A 17,579-nucleotide genomic window follows, 5' to 3' on the forward strand; every position below is an offset into this window, starting at 1 on the left:
GACTCATTTTTCAAACTTGTCCAGCCCACGCTCATTTTTAGAAAACCTTTCAAACGGACGCAGGTACAATGATCTACCTTAGCTCCTCCAAACATCATTCCAATTTGAGGCTGGAAAGTTATTAAGAAAACAACAAAACAGGGAATTTGAAGGAGGAAACTCTAAATAACTTTGTCAGAGGATGGCTCCGTTACAATAATAAGAAAAAAAAAGAAGAAAAGACGAAAGATGGTTCCATTAGGATGATGATAATAATAATAATAATAGTAAAGGATACTAAAACCAATCACACTACAGGGCTAGACCATCCCATCTAAAACCATTTTTTTTCTCTCAGTTACAAATATTTGTCAAGGGTTATTGTACATCAAGTGGATAAAGCTAAAATCTCCTGAACCCCCGTCGCCCACACTGCCGTAGGTTTTTTCTTCTTCAATGTAGACAAATGCTAAAATATGACTACCTAATCTACACATCTCTTTCTCATTCACTCACTCACTCTCAGCGTGTTGCTTCCCTGCTGCAAGCCCTCAAGGGATATGCATCCAGGTGGAGTGAAGAAGCCTCAGAGGAACGCCCCAACATAATTTCCTCGATAGGCTTTTCGCAAAATTTATAAATTTTACTATCATACAATTCGCTTCCCCCAGGAGAAAATTACAACATTTGCTCCCCACCACACCACCTCTAGAAATCATTTCTATCCTCATCTTTCATTATTGTATTTGGACCATCGTCGCAACCAGAACCTGGAGCAAGCTCATTTAGGTCAAGGAAGCGTCGTTTTTGTGCACCATCTGCTTCATCTTGCCCACTGCCACTAGATTGCTCAGGTGCCTGGCTTTGCTCTTTCTCTACTGGATCAGAGTTACCTTCCATAGGTGGATTAACTTTCATTTCCTGCTCATCATCACTGCCATTGGAATCTTGACTTCCTTCTGAAAACTCCTCTTTCTCACTTGCATCCGAGTGTTCATCTGATGGATTCGACTTTTCAGGTTTTGACTCTGTTTCAGATTCCGACAGCTCATACTGTCTATAATTAATACGATTTCTGGTGGCTCTTTTACTACGCCTTAGACCTGATTGAAGCTCATCCACTGACCTTAGCTTAGTTTCCCTCCGAGTACGGCCTGGCAACTTCTTGACTTTTGGGGCCTCATCACTGTCCTCACTGATACTTAATGAATCCTCTTCTTCCTCCTCCTCATCTTCAGCATTTTCTTCTTCCCAACGGTACTCCTCGTCTCCTTCTGAGCTGCTGGATTGCCTTCTCTGTTTTCTTTTTCTTAGGTATTCCTCATCATATACTGCTTCTCCAACTATATCATCATCACTGTCAAAGTCAGCCTCATTATCCGAAACAGCTTCAACGAATTCCTTCGCTGAATATCGTTGAGGTCTCTGCCTCCGTCGATTGCTACAAAGGATCATACAAAAATTAGATGAAACTTTACAGCATCAATAGGAGACATTCAAGAATAAAGTATCATACCTACGATCCAATTCCCCAGATTTATTGTCATCAAAATCATCATATTCAGGAGATTTGGGGGACGGTAGATTGTAACTGTCCTGTTCAGAGCCATGTGAAGGACCGCTCAATTTTCCGTTCACAGAAGGTTCAGATTTGGCAACATCTCTTCCATTGAGAGGATCTGGTGATGGTGCTTTCCGCCTGACACATGGTCAACAGTGAGAAACCACATATAAGGCAGAAGAAACAAGTCCAGATCATTGCAAGGAAATCATATCAATGTATTCAGGAATATGTCTACGTTATATATTACATACTTGGTAATCTTAATAGCCTCATTTATTGACCGATCATAATCATCTGCAAGATTATAAGAAACTATGTCAGCTTAGAAAAGCATTTATCAAAATCTAAACGCACAATTATAAGAAATTATATCAATTCAGGTAAACGCATCTACCCAGAATCTGAACACTAACAAGCCCAGATAAGTCAGTTTAATACTGTCAGTATTTATGGCTAGGAACCAAAAAAAAAAACCACCGGAAAACTTGAATCTCCGGTTACTAAATGACAAAAATCCAGTTAAAAATTGAAAGGCATGTTGGACATTAAAGTTCCTTACCAAATGTGTAAGTCACAGGTTTTCTGTCACGAAGGGAGCGTCCTGGACCAAGCCCATCAACAGCCAAGAAGTTATCAAGAAGAAGAGCTTGCCTATGTTGTTTTTTCAGTAACCTCTCCTTCCTCTGGGCAAAAGGAAGAATTGGATTAAGAAACAATTTTTACCTCAAGAGAAGGATAACAGTTTTGCGATGCTGCTCAAATGATAATAAGCTACTTTTTATGTACCTTGTGTTCCTTTTCAATCTCAGGAAGCATGTCGTTCTTTAACTTCTTCCCTAGTGAAGCTTCTGTTCTATTTTTACTAGCAAAAAGTTTCTCCTGCGGAAGCACATGAAACAGATAATATCAATAAAAGGACCAAATAAACGCTATAGAAGCTTTGCATTTCTAGCAAATAAAAACAGATGATTGACACAAAACTCAGTCTGTTCTTCAACAGTAGAACTGGACGGAACATCTTTGTCATCCGAACTTCTGAATGACAAAATTTAATTGTATGACCATGTCATAATAGATAAGATTACGTCCAATATGCCACTAAAGATTTTTTTTTTTTCAATGACAACAATTTAACATTATTGCTTAGAGGTCTTGAGAAAGATATAGGCAACGCAAGTGACTCAGAAAAAGAAAGTTTTCGTCTCAATCAGAATTGTCTCTGTTATGATCCCCGTGCCACTCCACAAAGAAAAGAAAAGGTAAAGCTCAGGGAACTTCGGTGCCAATGACATGCATGGATCAAAGCTGATAATGGCATCTATAATTATAGAACATATACCCCAACAATAACCCAGCCTAGTACATAACTTATGAACGAAAACTCCTCAGAAATTTTGTACAAGTAGGCAAGGACCACAAGGTAGTTATGTAAACATCAACTTGGATTTATTGTAGAGCAGAATACTATTATCATTATGCTTGTTATGGCCTTAAAATAAAGCAACAAGAGATGATTGGATAACAAGGAGTCACAGAAAACATGTCTGAAAACAGCCTTCAGTAAAATGAATGTGGGCTGCTTCCTACCTTATATCTAACTTCGGAAGTAAGCAGAACAACAGAGTACTCTTATGAAGCCCATAATATCAACTGAACACCCAGTGCCCTACTCTATATTGTTAATGCTATAGTTTAAACCATTATCCTTCTCTAATGACTATTTCTTCCAGTGGATCTCCAACCACTTCAAAGTTAGTAGAATAAAACTTCAATAACATAGCTATTTACTTCAAAATCCTTTGTCAATGTCAGTGGAAATTTCCTTATCCATTTCTTCCACAAATTTCCATTGCAAAGTTAGTCCCAAAAATCAGTACCCCAGAGACCCAACTCAATGAGGTTGCTGTTGTATTGAAAAGCTTGAGTTTTGCTAGATTATAGAGTTAGCATGCACCGTTGCGTAGGGTGATATTTTGACCGTACCTACCTTAAATGAACAACTTACATGGAATTGCCACTGTATTGAAAAGTTTGGATTTTGCTAGATGATAGGGTTAGCATGCATTGTTATAGAGGGTGATGATCTGGTTGCAGCTACCTTAAATGAGCAACTTTAGGGTTTTTCACAGAGGGCACCTGCCTACTATGAAGGTTTTGTTTGCTACAAAGACATGTACCATCCTCAGCTTGGATTTTTGAGCCGCGTGGAGGGAAAGAGAGAGAGAGAGAAACAATATGGTCTAACATCAATGCTTAAGCCAAGTTCCTCTTGCAAATAGACATTCCGGTGCATGAATCTATATGGCCATTTTTCTATTTGAAAACCCCATCAGAATGTTCATCATACTGGTAACTTTCAAGAAGCATCAGATATAATGAACCATGCAAACTCAATAAAGACTGCTCAAAAGAAAGCTCTATAAGTTTCAATGTAGTGATGCATTATGAACAGCCTAATAAACCCACAAACACATAAAAGGACTTATATAAAATACACACACAACTTACAGAAACATCTTGAAATTCTTCGAAATTTGTTGCAACTGTTTCCCACAGATATGTTGCACTGTTAGGAACATGGGAACCTTTCATCTTTGCTTTCTTCAACTCAACTTTCCTTATTTCACGGTATAAGCGATGACCAACAACAGCATCATCTTCATACCTGTGCAAACAACAGAAAAAAAAATTGCTTACACAACAATGCCAGCAGAGAAATGTTCACAACAAAAAACTGCCATAAGTAGTCTACAAGTGCAACACTCGAACCAAACAAGCTACAAAGGGGTAACAGATAGAAGCTTTTTGATAAGCCCAAGACATTACCAGTAATTAATTCCCTGAGAATCGCCTCCGATACGTTCTTTACGAAAGGCTGAAAGTTGAACACCATGTTTAAGTGAGTTGTCAATGTAGCTTCGAATGTCATCTTGCTGCAAAAGGACAACAGATATTTCATCTCTCAGTAAGCTCCAAAGATATGATCACACAGAATTCGAAAAGAAAGCAATCCCTCCAAGTAATGAACCATTCAGAAAAGGCTGAACAACTTAACTATAAGAAGCATTTTAAATAACATAGAAGATCAAATCAGACATTTGGATCTAAAAGTCATTGTCAAGGAGTTACTACTTAGGTTGATATCAAAATTCCTTCAACAAAATGAGGAACTAAAAGAGAAGGAAGCCTTCAACTTCATGATAACAACTCTAGACACATACAGCAAAAGCCATACAGACCAGTATGTTACCGCATCAATATTCGATAAAATCCAACTGTGCCACAGGTGGTGTCCAACCATCCAAACCTGGGCTAAGGAATTCAGCCACTCGGGACTTATTTGTGATAATAGCGAATTTAGATTTTTGTGTCCCCAACATTACATGTATAGACTTGATGCTGCCCTCAAACTTATAATATATTACTAATAGAAATCAAAGTCCTAATCAAGATAAGAGAAGCATCAAGCATTTACAAATGGGATTAAAAAGACAATTTATTGATGATGATCATACCTCAACACGAATGTCACACAGTGCTTTCAGGATCACAACACGAACTCCAGGATCAAGCGACTTGTATAATTCAATCTCCGTCCTAACAAATTAGCATTCATTAGAAACACTAACAGCATTATATGTTAAAGAATATTCCAAAAGTACATAGCAACTCACCCATGTGAAGCAACAATGGGAAGATCCCCATCAGCAACCTGCAAACATCCAAAACAATGTGTGTATATATAAGCAAGCATGCATGCCACATATTATTAAACATGAATAAAGGACTAGAGATGACAAGTTACCCAATGCCACCAGTCTCTTAATTTTCTGCAAAGAACAGTAACCCAGGTATCACGTGTAAGGGGCATCCGAGTAATTGGAGGGATTGCCTGAAATGGAGAAAGTATATTGATAACTCATTGCAGCTCCAGATAAAAATATTTTTAATGTATTTGTTTTCAGGCAAGCCACTTAAGTTAACAAATCCAGTAGAAACAGTCTTACCCACATTAATTACATATTACTTGCCCAACAAGTCCATTGGTAATTATAAGTACCAACCTAGAACTCCTTTCCCTAATCACAGACAAATGTAAAGAGCCACAATGCTTTAGGGTTCACAGTCACTCATTGGGCAAAGTATCTCCTTTTAACAACTCAACTGCACAAACTACAAACAAATTTCTGATGCACATTTTGCCCCAAAAACTGTCTTATACAGATGGAAGACACAATGGCTACAGGCAACCAAAACAAGGCAGCTGGAAGTCAGGAACTACAAAATATGTTTGGATCCATACAATCAGACTACATGTTATGAGAGTCCAATAATTCATACAACTTACCACAACTTATAAACAATTTCCATGCAACTCAAAGATGAACACAATTTAGGATTTAGAATCATACCACTGGCAATTTTAATTCAGTTACCAGCAGTAGTTCCCATCAAGCACCTACTTCATGTCACTTAAGGCTTTTAATTTTCATACATGAGGCCACCTGCATTCCTTTCCAGAAAAGTCTTCAGTTAATCAGTGTTTAGCTACGGCTAACCTTTGAAGAACATAAAACCCAGTGAAGCTCCTTCCCACCCACTTACTGACTCCAGGTATCATCATTCAAAGCAATGACACATTTCACCATGTTTCCTTCCATTAGAGTGTCACCTCATTCATAAGCTTCCAAAGTGTCATCAAGCCATAAATCCACAAAAAAGACAATGCTGAATAGAACCATTGGTAACATGACGTCACTTCTCTTTGTTGATGTTTCACCATACTTCATCCAACTTTCTCATGTCAAAAAACCCAATCCAGATAAGCTGGCTTAACGAATCTTTCTTCATACCCTAGGTCTTTGTAAGCCAAGACATATACTACTCTAAGCAAATAACATACTCCAGGATCTAGAAAAAGACAGAGTTCATGTTCTGGGATTTCAACCAATAACACAGAGTTCATCCTTTTTTGACGAAAAATCAAATGTTATCATGTGAGAACCTATATCCTGAATTATGAATATTCCAAAGAAGACAACTTATCCATATAACTGTGTCCATGTTCTTTTTAACTTCATTGATCTGATATAACACATCGGAGAACTGAGAAGAGGAAGACCAGCCTAAAGAAGAAAAATGTCTATTCATGTTTTATTCAACCATTTCCTGGGGCTCAACACCACCTATGGCACCCAAAGAGAGCCCAATCCTAGCATTTGAATATAAAAGTAAAACAGATCCTTGAGTATAAAGTAAAATAGCTCCTATAACTGCATCCCATGAAAAGACTTGCATGCCAATAGCTTCATAAATAAATAATGTTCTTAGCTGAAGAAAGCCATATTTCAAGAAGTAGATTCCATAACTATGCACCTATTACTCTACCATGTTCTGAAACACATAACTATCCACCTATTACTCTTCCATGTTCAGAAACACTTAGCACTAATCTATACACTTAAATGGCACTCAAACTAATAAAGAATCGCCTAAGAGAAAAGTCGGACTCTAGTCTCTACAAAGACCAAATTGGCTCAATAAGAACTAAAGTAATACCAACAAACATGAGAGAGAAAAACCTCTACGGAAAAGGGTACGTTTTAAAGCACCCAACAATAAAATCATACTTTTGAATAGATGAAGAGAAAAAGAAGAAACCTTCAACAAAGGAATATGAATATCTGCCAAAGTATCATTAGGAGTAATCAACGCTGTCTCAAACTCCTCCGCTGAGAACTCCACAGCTATATTCAAAAGCGGCCTGAAAACCTATTACGCTCAAAGCCCGTAAGCTCCCAACAAAAAGCAAAGCCACATAATGAATGAATAGAAACAGAACAGAACAAAACAAGACAACAAATTGGAAACTTACATGCAAGAAATTAAATACGGAAGCTAACTCCCACATAGACCGAATGGTCCACCTAGGCAACTGCGATGGCTCGGGCGGCGCCACTAACGGTGTAACGATCTTGCTATTACCGCCACATTGCAGCTGCGGCGACGAAGAACCATCACTGTCGTCCTTGGGTTGCTTGGGCTGGTGGTGGTTGTGCTGCTGGTCCTTCTTGGCCTGTTTCTGCCGCCGCTCGGTGGCGGCTTGCTGTTGCTGGGCGTAGAGCCTCTGGGAAGCTCGGATTGTACAAGCGCGGGAGGGACGATTGCTCCTGGTCAAGGGTGGGATCGGGGTTGCGTCGGGGGTTTGGGTAGAAGGAGTGTCGTTTTGGGGAGGAAGGGTATCGTTTTGAGGTGGGTCGGAAGGGATCGGAAGGGAAGGGGAAGAATCGAGGGACATGGTGGGGAAAGGGTGAGATCGGAACGAGGGTTTTAGGGTAGTTACGGTGGGATTAAGTGTAGGAGATTTCCATTTTGAAGAAAGCGAGAAAAGGGGAAATTAGTTTATTGTTGTTTATTTAATATAAAAAAAAAGAGTGAAAAAAGAAAAGAAATAGAATTAGGGTGATTTTATTGAGAGGAGGCTTGCTTGGGTTAAGAGGAGTGAAGAAGAAAGGAGAACCCTAGATCCCAACCATCCTTCCATTCACTTGTATTTTCCATTTTTTAAATAAATAAATAAATCGGGGGAGTTTCTGTTTGGTTGGAAGGAGAAACGGAAGCCGATGGAGAAATAGAAAGCGAGGATGGAGAAATTTGGGGATGAACAAAAGCCTGGGTCTTTGCTTGGATCTTCTGTTTCGGGTTTATTAACCTTAGAGAAATTTGTATTTACATTATTTACCCACCCACCTGAAGTTAAAACAAAAAATTCAGTTTAATATTACGTGCTTTTAATTTAAATTATTATTATTATTATTATTATTAATTCCAACAGTTATAATCAACAATAACAAAACCACCCCTACCTTATATCATACCTTTGTCTCATTTTTCTCAAAAACTCTTTATGGTAACTTTTAAAATTGAAATAATAATAAATTTAAACTATCCTAATTCATTTGTTTCTTTAAATTATAAAAGCAAACCTTTGATTTATTGCATCAAATCATTTTCCTTATTTTAAAAAAATTTTAAAACCAAATTTTAAAAAATCAAGCCTTCACATTTACATTGAAACCACAATCATTATGCACATACCTCTTGGCGTCCCAACTATAATCAAAGACTCACTACTCCTATCACCACCCTCGACTAACGATGAATTTATTATTTCAACAATTTTAAATATAAAAAAAAACCTCAAAAATAAAATATAATGGTTAAACTCACATTATTACATTGATTATATATATTATGTAAAGTCGGATGGCAACTTTTATCGACAATGCCCTCTAACTTGGTTTGCAATATAAAGTATTTGTTTCACGTAGTACTTAACGGTTGAGATTGAAGATTTGTTACCCATAACAGTGCTTCAATTGAATAGATTAGATAGGTTGCACCAAAGTAATCCTATATTATAAAACTCAAATTCAAATTAAAATTCAAGTTTGAAATTAAATTTGAAGTTGAAACTCAATTCCATCAATGGTTTGAGCTCAAATAATCATTACTTATTACCTAATAAATGATTAACTCAATTTTAGGTTTAACTTTAAACTCATTTGTGGTTGACTTGTGGTTTAATTGCAAATTTTAATAATTAAAAATAAATAATGACATTAAAGAATAAACTTGAAGCATACAATACAAACTACTCTAGTAAAGTTATATATATATATATATATAATATTAAAGGTGGGAGATAAAATTACTTGAAATTGAATTCGAATTCAATTTCTTCACTTAATAGATTGAATGCTTGTCTTGTTTATAAAGAAGCATCACAAGACTAGATGGATAATGCGAATCGCATCAAATGCATAGGAACTGAGTAGGTAAAGATGATGAAGCCCCATATCAATAAGGAAAGGAAAGGTTTGACTACTTTGCTTGGGAGGCTCAAAAGCCTCTCTCTTTTTTTCTTACTTTGAACTCCAATTATAGAATGTTATACAAGTTGAGTTAAATTCAATTTGTGGATTAAGACAGTTTAACACCATTTAGGGTGAAGCATAAAATTTAAGCAAAGGCTAGGCCTCAAAATTCAAATTTCCACCATCAATCCTTTATAACTAGATATGGCAAACTTTGAAAAGGATTAGCATGAATTTTTTTCTAAAAACTTACAAGTTGGGGCAATGGATTAAACAGTGGTTTCAATGTCCCTTCTTCACTGCACTCATGTTATGTAGGGGCATTAAATTAATTGAAGAGCAATCCAAAAACATTCAACCAGAGGGTTCTTATGTTAAGGTGAATTACTCCCTCAAGGAATGTAGCAGCCTTCTGAGTATAACCTGATTATAAAAGTTTTTGGTATGGAAAAACAAGGCTAAAGCGGCAAGAGAACCCAATAAGGTGGCAGATGCCATAATAAGGAACGATAACATAAAGCAATGAGTTCCACTGCAACCTGATCCCCACGCCTCCTTATCATAAATAAACCCAACCACTCTCACCGAGAAAATATACGATCCAACTGGACTGGCTATCGTGATGGCATTGAATATGGTTCCCATATGTTTCACCCCGAATATTTCTGAAGCAATCGTGGGCATCAGAGACCACTGCGACCCATAACAAACACCCACCAGTATCGAACCAGCATATAGGGCACCAGGCATACCAGATGCGATCACAGCATGACCAACACTCATGCTTGACAGGGTTAGCACCATGAACAATGGCCTTGCCCATCCTTTAACATACAGGAAATGATCCGATACATATCCAGCCCCGAACCGGCCTAGAAAATTCCAGATGCTCCACAAGGAAACCAAAGTGTTGGTCTCAAAGTTGGAGTAACCAAGAGATTCTCCTATTTGGCCAAGGTTATTCACCGTGGCAAGCCCCGACCCCATGCCACATGCCATGCCAAAGAACAAAATCCAGAAGTACACACTGGCCATGGCTTGTAAAAGATTAAGGTTGTCTTCCTCCAGTGAGTCCCTCGTATCATGAACCTCCATTTCTTGATCAGACCTTTGCCCCTCAGAAATCAAACTCTGATGAATCACGGAAGAATCTTTTTCCCTTGCTCTCAGGCTCGGCACAATGCACAGTGGCGATGAAAGTAACAGTAGAAGAACCACAAAAGTAGCGATCCGTACAAGCAATTGGAAAGTAAAGAGGTGGTCCACTATTATTACAGCCATAAGATAAGCTGCAAGTAGCAGAGCAACACATGAAATGGCATTGAGAAGCTTCTTCTCCTCTTGCTCTTTTGTGTCATAAATTCTCACAAACCACATAAGCAGCAAAGAATTGATGGTAGGCAACAGTGCCAGGATCAGCAAATACGAAGTGGGTTTGTTGTGGAATATAGTCTCATAAAATTGAATCAATATTGCTCCACTCAGACCCACAAACCCCTATCAAAAGGGGGAAGATAAGAAGTGCAACATTGAAAAGCGTAATAAATAAGAAAGAACATCAGAGTTATCCAAGACCCAAATTGAAATTTTCAAGATTTAACAGCATCCGAGAACCAAAGCCAGAATCATACCTTCATAATACCAACAGCAGTGCCACTATAATCAGGGAAGTTCCGCACAGCAGTGACCACGTTAGCAGTATTAAAGAAAGTCTGAGCATGCGCTGCCAAAAGCACGAAGAAGCACATCCCTACAACCGGAGGGCGAGGGATCAATCCAACCACGGAAGCCCAGATGAGGAAGTAGCCCATAAAGCATTGGATAGCACCAGCCGCGAGGACCAAGCAGGGTCCACCAAAATAAGCGTTGCGGCGGTTAGATGGAGTGGCGAAAGTGTAGAGGAAACCGGAAAGGACGCCGCAGTTGGCACCGATGTCTTTGAAGACGGAAACCGTGTCGAGGGTTGACTGATCATAGCGTTGGGTGGATTTGAGAATTGGGGAATAGATGGAGAAGGTGTAGAGTGAACCGCTGGTGCACTGGATCCATATGCTGGCTAGGGTTGAAATCCATTTATCGCCGAGCTTGTGTTTCAGATTCAGCCTCTCCATCGGCTGCTAACTTTGATCGATTTTTATGATTGAGTACTCAATCATCCGTCACTCTTATGAGTTCTGCTCTTCTGTTGGATGGGCGGTACCTTTAGCAACTGGTGATGGTGAAATATACTTAGCCATATTCTAGAGTAAGATAAAAAGTAAGTTATACGCACCGCACTCAATCGCCCATCCCAACTTACCCCTAGACTACTAGTATTCTGTCTGATATATTGTCTGTTTGCGATATTTGTAAGTAGATTGTGCTTCAGCCGTGCCACCTCAGAAAACATCTTGGTACCCTTAACACGTCAATACCATTGAATTGTGTCCAGAAATTTTGAGTTAATATGTAATTTATTTTAATTTGATTTAAATTTTTTTTAATTAATTTGATTTAAGTTGCATAAAATAATTTTTAAATTTAACTTAAAAATTAAAAAAGGTGAAATTAAAATTATATTGATAATATATTTATAATATTTTGAATGTATTACATGAATAAATTTTGTGGAAAAATTATTAAAATTTGAATAGTATTATAAACTATTTTACATGAGATGACATGATCATGTATGTTAATTAAAATATATTTCATTTTAACAATAAACATAAATTTATAATAAATTAATGAAGGCTTCAAGACATGTATAAATTTCATTTTTTTAAGGTTCTATTCGACTCCACCAATATTATGGTATGTAAATAAGTTACTGACAAATAAACCTCGAGGATACAATGAAATCTAATGATTGTCTACATTTTGTACTGACGGAGATAGTCCACTAACCAGAGCATACTAAGGACATCAATTTTTACAGTAATTCTTTATAAAACAATCTAGAAATATAAAATATGATAGGAGAATAAAAAAAAACTTTGTTTCTTTTTTTTTTTTTCGTCATACAAATGAAAGTTCACTCCTATTTATAGGAGGTCTCATGTTTTTCATAGGAACACAACTATCTAAATTGATAGTCACATATTTTAACAATAAACATAATTATTCAATAAATGTATCCTTGAATAATCATGATTTATTATTAATAATAAAGTGATATAATTTTTAATTTAAGTGACATAATTAACCACTATCAAATATGATTATTAAGTATGACTCCTATTTCAGTCAAATTTGAGAAATAATCTTCTAGTTAAACTCTGTTTATTTGTTTCAATCAAACTTTGATTAGTCTAGATTATTTTATTATTATTTGACCTATAAATTTAGCCTACAAATAGGCTCTTTTACAGCCTTAGAAAAATCATCCATTAGAGATTAGAACTCATAACACATTTAGAGAATTTTGTGTTTACATTTTGAGGGTTCCTTGTTTTCGAGTTTTCGAGGTTTAGTTTTTATCTCCATCTTTTGTAGTCTTCGTTCTTTTGCCATTATAGTAAAATTATCTTTGCCCGTGGTTTTTTATCCTCTTTGGAGGGATTTTTTCACGTTAAATTTATGTGTTCAATTTCTCAATTTCTTTCACTATTTTTACTTGTCCGTTGCTTAATCAGGTCGATCCCCAACAAGTGGTATTACAGCTAGTTCAATTTTCATAGATCAGCCCGTTTAGAGATGGCAGCAACAAGGTTTGAAATTGAGAAGTTTGATGGTGAGACAAATTTCAATCTGTGGCAAGTTCGGATGATGGCAATTCTAGTTCAAACTGGCTTGAAAAAGGTTGTTATCGGGAAAAAAACTTGAGAATCTAAATCAAACGAAATGGGAAGAACTTGATGAAAATGCATTGTCTGCAATCCAGTTGTGCCTTGCAAATACGGTATTACAGTAGGTATTGATGGAGAAGACCTCATCCGCATTGTGGAAAAGGTTAAAAACTCTTTATATGACTAAGTCTTTGGCTAACTGTTTAGTGTTGAAACAACCTCTATTTACGTTTCGCATGAACGAATGTGAGCTTCTCAGAGATCACATCAGTCAATCCATTACTCTTTTAAATGATTTAAAGAACGTTGAGGTTCAGATTGACGATGAAGATCAGGCTATGCTATTATTGTGCTCTTTACCCCCTTCATACAAGTCTTTTAAGGAGACTCTGATTTATGGTAGAGACAAACTCTCGTTCGAAAATGTGAAGGGTCATTTGTTGAGTAAAGACAAACTCGACAATGAGTTTGGTTTGGATAGCAAGGTAGATAAGCAAGCTTCCATTTTGGTAGCATCAAAGAAATGAGACAAAAGGTGTCGCTATTGTAAAAAGTTAGGCCACGTCATAGCAGATTGTTATAAACTGCGAAATAAAAGAGTTGCTGAAAGTAACGAGGAAGATGTAGCTGGTGCTAATTTGGCCGATGAAAACGATAATGATTTTTTGTTAGTGCCAATGATTGATAACTCTAAGCTTACGTCCAAGTGGATCCTAGATTCAGGATGTTCTTTCCACATGTGTCCCAATAGAGAATGGTTCTCTACATACAATTCAGTTGAAGGTGGAGTTGTGTGTATAGGAAACGATTCATCCAGTAAGGTAATTGGTATTGGTGTTGTTAAAATTAAGATGCACGACAAGACGATTAGGACACTCTCAGATGTTAGGTATGTACCTGATTTACGAAAGAATCACATCTCATTGAGTATTTTAGACTTGAAAGGATGCAGAATCAACACTGAGTCAAGCGGCATTAAAGTATCTTGTAGAGCTCTCATTTTGTTAAAAGGTAAAAGAATTGGCAGTCTTTATATTCTGGAAGGTTCTACAATGACCAGTGAAATTTGATGTCCCTCGTCCATTACGGAGTCGAAGTCAACTCGTTTGGAGCAGAGGTAACTTGGTCATAGGAGGGAAAAATGTATGACCGTTTTGTTGAAGAGGGGTTCTTTTTAGGATGTAGGTATTGAAAAGTTAGGGCATTGTGTTCGTGAAAATCAGACTCGAGTTAGTTTTGATTTGGCAGTGTACAAGTCGAAGGCTAGAAGTCTTTCAGTTTCTAAGCACAAATTCGACTCAATTAATTCTCTGCATAGTTCAAGATAGGCCCGTAGCAAGCTTTGGCAATGATGGCATTGTTGAAATATAAGTAAAGGTGGAGATTTATTAAGTATGACTCCTATTTCAGTCAAATTTGATAAATAATCTTCTAGTTAAACTCTGTTTATTTGTTTCAATCAAACTCTGATTAGTCTAGATTATTTTATTATTATTTGACCTATAAATTTAGCCTATAAATACGCTCTTTTAAACCTTAGAAAAAACACTCATTAGATATTAGAACTCATAACACATTTAGAGAATTTTGTGTTTACGTTTTGAGGGTTCTTTGTTTTCAGGTTTTTAGGGTTTAGTTTTTATCTACATCTTTTATACTCTTCGTTCTTTTGTCATTATAGTAAAATTATCTTTACCTGTGGTTTTTTATCCTCTTTGAAGGGTTTTTTCACGTTAAATTTGTGTGTTCAATTTCTCAATTTCTTTCACTATTTTTACTTGTTCATTGCTTAATTGGGTTGATCCCCAACAATGATAACTCTTAGTTAATAATCAATTGATATAACTTTTGATTATTTATAACTTTTTATTTACAATTATTGAAACACTATATATTTTTTGAAAATGTTCCACCAATTACAACTACAAAAGAATGTTAAAGCCACGCAAACATCTGCAACGAGCCTAGCCAATTTTCGCAGGACTTCCCACAAAGCAATTGTAACAGCTCGTTTTTAGTGAAATCGGAATAGTGGTTTTGGGACCACAAATTCAAAGTCAGAAATTTATTTTAATATCATTTTAATATCTACAGCATGATATAATTATAGTATAAAAATTTTGTTAAGAAATTTTAACATTTACATGTTCAACTTGATGAAAATGACTAAATCATATAAAATGTGAAAGTTGTGTTCTATTAGCTAAAGGTGTTAAATAGCTATGGAAATTTACAGTGGAGGTCCTTATATGGTAATTAGACCATTAAATGTGATAGTGGATGTGCATAGCTTGGTAATTGAGTAATTTTTAAAGTTAGGTAAGGGTAAAATGGTAATTAGGTAAATTAACGATAAAAAATAAAATACAACAAATGGTCATCTTCTCCATTCATGCATGAATCGATTTTTACAGCCAAGAGGGGAGCTTGGAGAGTTTGAAACTTTTGGCTAGAAAATCTCTTGCATGTAAGTGAAAACCAATCCCGTTTTTAATGATTTTTATGTTTTCGGGATCGTTGTAACTTAACCTAGCTAACTAGGGGGCTAATTTGCAAAACTATTGAATAGTTTGAGTTTTTCGATTGATGAATATAATATGATTTTGAAGTTTAATGGATGAAAATGAATCTTTTTTGTTAGTTAAACAACTTTTGTTATGTGATTTTTAATGAAATTGTCAAATAGGGATTAAATTGAGAAATATGAAAAGTATGTGTTAAGTATGTAAAATTGTAAAATTTATGGGCTTCTATGAGCACAGAGGATATTCGACTAGGCTTGGGTGTGGAAAAATTGCATAAATTTCATTTTTACGAGCCTAGGGACTAAATTGTAAAGAAGTCAAAAGTACAGGGGCAAAATAGTAATTTTTCCAAAATATGAATTTTGGATTGAATTGAATAGATTAAAGATTAAATGAGTTAAATTTGATTATATAAATCAATAAAAGCAACATTCGAAATTAAATCGGGGAAAGGATAAAGTCGTGGACTAAACGATCGTATTTCTGTCATACGAGTTCGAGGTAAGTTCATGTAATTAAATTGTGTATTTATATTCTTTAATTTAATTATATGTACGTGAATGGTTTAAATTATTATGTATAATTATCGAGCGCATAACCGACAATGTACGAAGAATACCAAGTCCCGCTTGAACCTTAGGAATTTGTAGGATACAAATGACATGTCATTAGGGTTACCGATTTGGTTGTGGTCCTACATGTGTTGCGAACACACCACAGCTCGTATGAGCTTACCGATTTTAGCTCGTGAGAGCTTACCGATTTACAACTCGTATGAGCTTACTGTTATTCAGCTCGGAGGAGCTTACCGTTTATCGCTCGTATGAGCATACATGTACAAGAATTGATGGATTACAGTTCAGTACACCTTGTGTGTACAACCCGCATATCTAACGATATTCTAAGTGGTTTAACGGGCATATTGTTATTACGAGATTACACAAGTTCAATACAAACTAGTATAGGTATTTACATGGAAATGGTTTATATATGATATACGGATACACAGTATAGATGGTACATGTACATGGAATTTAATAATTGTTGGATTCATACATGATTCTCAATTTTATATGAATACATGGCTAACTTGGTTAATGGTTGTGTGATAGGCTTTGGCCAAATTGAATTATGTTATGCTTTGAGTTACTTACCTAAATTTATGGTTAAATGGTAAGTTTAATTCTATATTATATGAACTTACTAAGCTTAATTGTTTACTCTGTTTATTTTTCCCGTATTTTATAGTGATTCAGAAGCTCGTTTAGATTGAAAGTTGTCGGAGACCGCATCATACTATCAAACGCTTATTTTGGTACTTTGGACTTATATATTTTGGTTAAATGCCATGTATAGGTCATTTTGGCTAATTATAGCCTATATGTTTTGTTGTGTATTTAGCCATTTTGAGTTGGCTTGAAAATGGTATATGTTTGATATGTAAATAGGTGTAAATGACCTTGTGATATGTGTAGTATAATTGCTATGTGAATGTCTTGTTTGTGAATTGGTATTTGGGATACCAAATGGTTGAAATTGAAATGTGGTATGCATGCTAAGTTAGGCACAATGTCTCGTATATAAGTTTGACCATTTAGGTATATTTTGGAAGTATATTTGACATGTTTTAAAGTGGTTAATTGATGTGCTTATAAATATCATGTTGTATGTGTGGATATTGCATGTTACAAACTTGATATTGGTTGGTTTTTAATGCCTATTTATGCTAAGGTTGTATGCATATTGTGGTGTCAAGGTTGGTGCTTATTTGGGTGAGAAATATGGCTTGGAAAATGGCCTATTTTTGTCCACACGGGCAAAGACATGGGAGTGTGTCTCAGCCGTGCGTGACATACGGCCAAGTGAC

At 36.2% G+C, this 17,579-nt stretch overlaps 2 protein-coding genes across 2 annotated transcripts; both read right to left on the reverse strand.

The window, feature by feature from the left end:
* Window positions 1-212: 212 nt before the first annotated feature.
* Window positions 213-8,230, reverse strand: LOC105764609 (hypothetical protein). The gene is made up of 12 exons (XM_012583254.2): window positions 7,419-8,230; window positions 7,205-7,315; window positions 5,349-5,435; window positions 5,218-5,255; window positions 5,059-5,140; window positions 4,370-4,476; window positions 4,052-4,208; window positions 2,330-2,422; window positions 2,103-2,226; window positions 1,795-1,837; window positions 1,496-1,678; window positions 213-1,420 (listed from the first exon to the last, which is right to left on the reverse strand). The coding sequence occupies exons 1-12, from the start codon at window positions 7,839-7,841 to the stop codon at window positions 688-690; spliced, it is 2,181 nt and encodes a 726-aa protein (XP_012438708.1). The 5' UTR covers window positions 7,842-8,230; the 3' UTR covers window positions 213-687.
* Window positions 8,231-9,545: 1,315 nt separating this feature from the next.
* On the reverse strand, window positions 9,546-11,652 carry LOC105764611 (protein NUCLEAR FUSION DEFECTIVE 4). The gene is made up of 2 exons (XM_012583255.2): window positions 11,052-11,652; window positions 9,546-10,917 (listed from the first exon to the last, which is right to left on the reverse strand). Exons 1-2 carry the CDS (start codon window positions 11,529-11,531, stop codon window positions 9,805-9,807), a joined length of 1,593 nt encoding a protein of 530 aa, XP_012438709.1. The 5' UTR covers window positions 11,532-11,652; the 3' UTR covers window positions 9,546-9,804.
* Window positions 11,653-17,579: the final 5,927 nt, after the last annotated feature.

Source organism: Gossypium raimondii, chromosome 12 (assembly GCF_025698545.1).
Source record: "Gossypium raimondii isolate GPD5lz chromosome 12, ASM2569854v1, whole genome shotgun sequence".
Lineage (NCBI taxonomy): Eukaryota > Viridiplantae > Streptophyta > Magnoliopsida > Malvales > Malvaceae > Gossypium > Gossypium raimondii.

Excerpts from the sequence above, each read along its gene's own strand:
- LOC105764609 (XM_012583254.2), bottom strand. The coding sequence starts at position 7,841 with ATGTCCCTCGATTCTTCCCCTTCCCTTCCGATCCCTTCCGACCCACCT. Across the intron at positions 5,436-7,204 it reads TTCATATTCCTTTGTTGAAG|GCAATCCCTCCAATTACTCG; the intron begins GTTTCTTCTTTT and ends TCTCCATTTCAG. Across the intron at positions 1,421-1,495 it reads TCTGGGGAATTGGATCGTAG|CAATCGACGGAGGCAGAGAC; the intron begins GTATGATACTTT and ends GATCCTTTGTAG.
- LOC105764611 (XM_012583255.2), bottom strand. The coding sequence starts at position 11,531 with ATGGAGAGGCTGAATCTGAAACACAAGCTCGGCGATAAATGGATTTCA. Across the intron at positions 10,918-11,051 it reads CTGCTGTTGGTATTATGAAG|GGGTTTGTGGGTCTGAGTGG; the intron begins GTATGATTCTGG and ends CCCTTTTGATAG.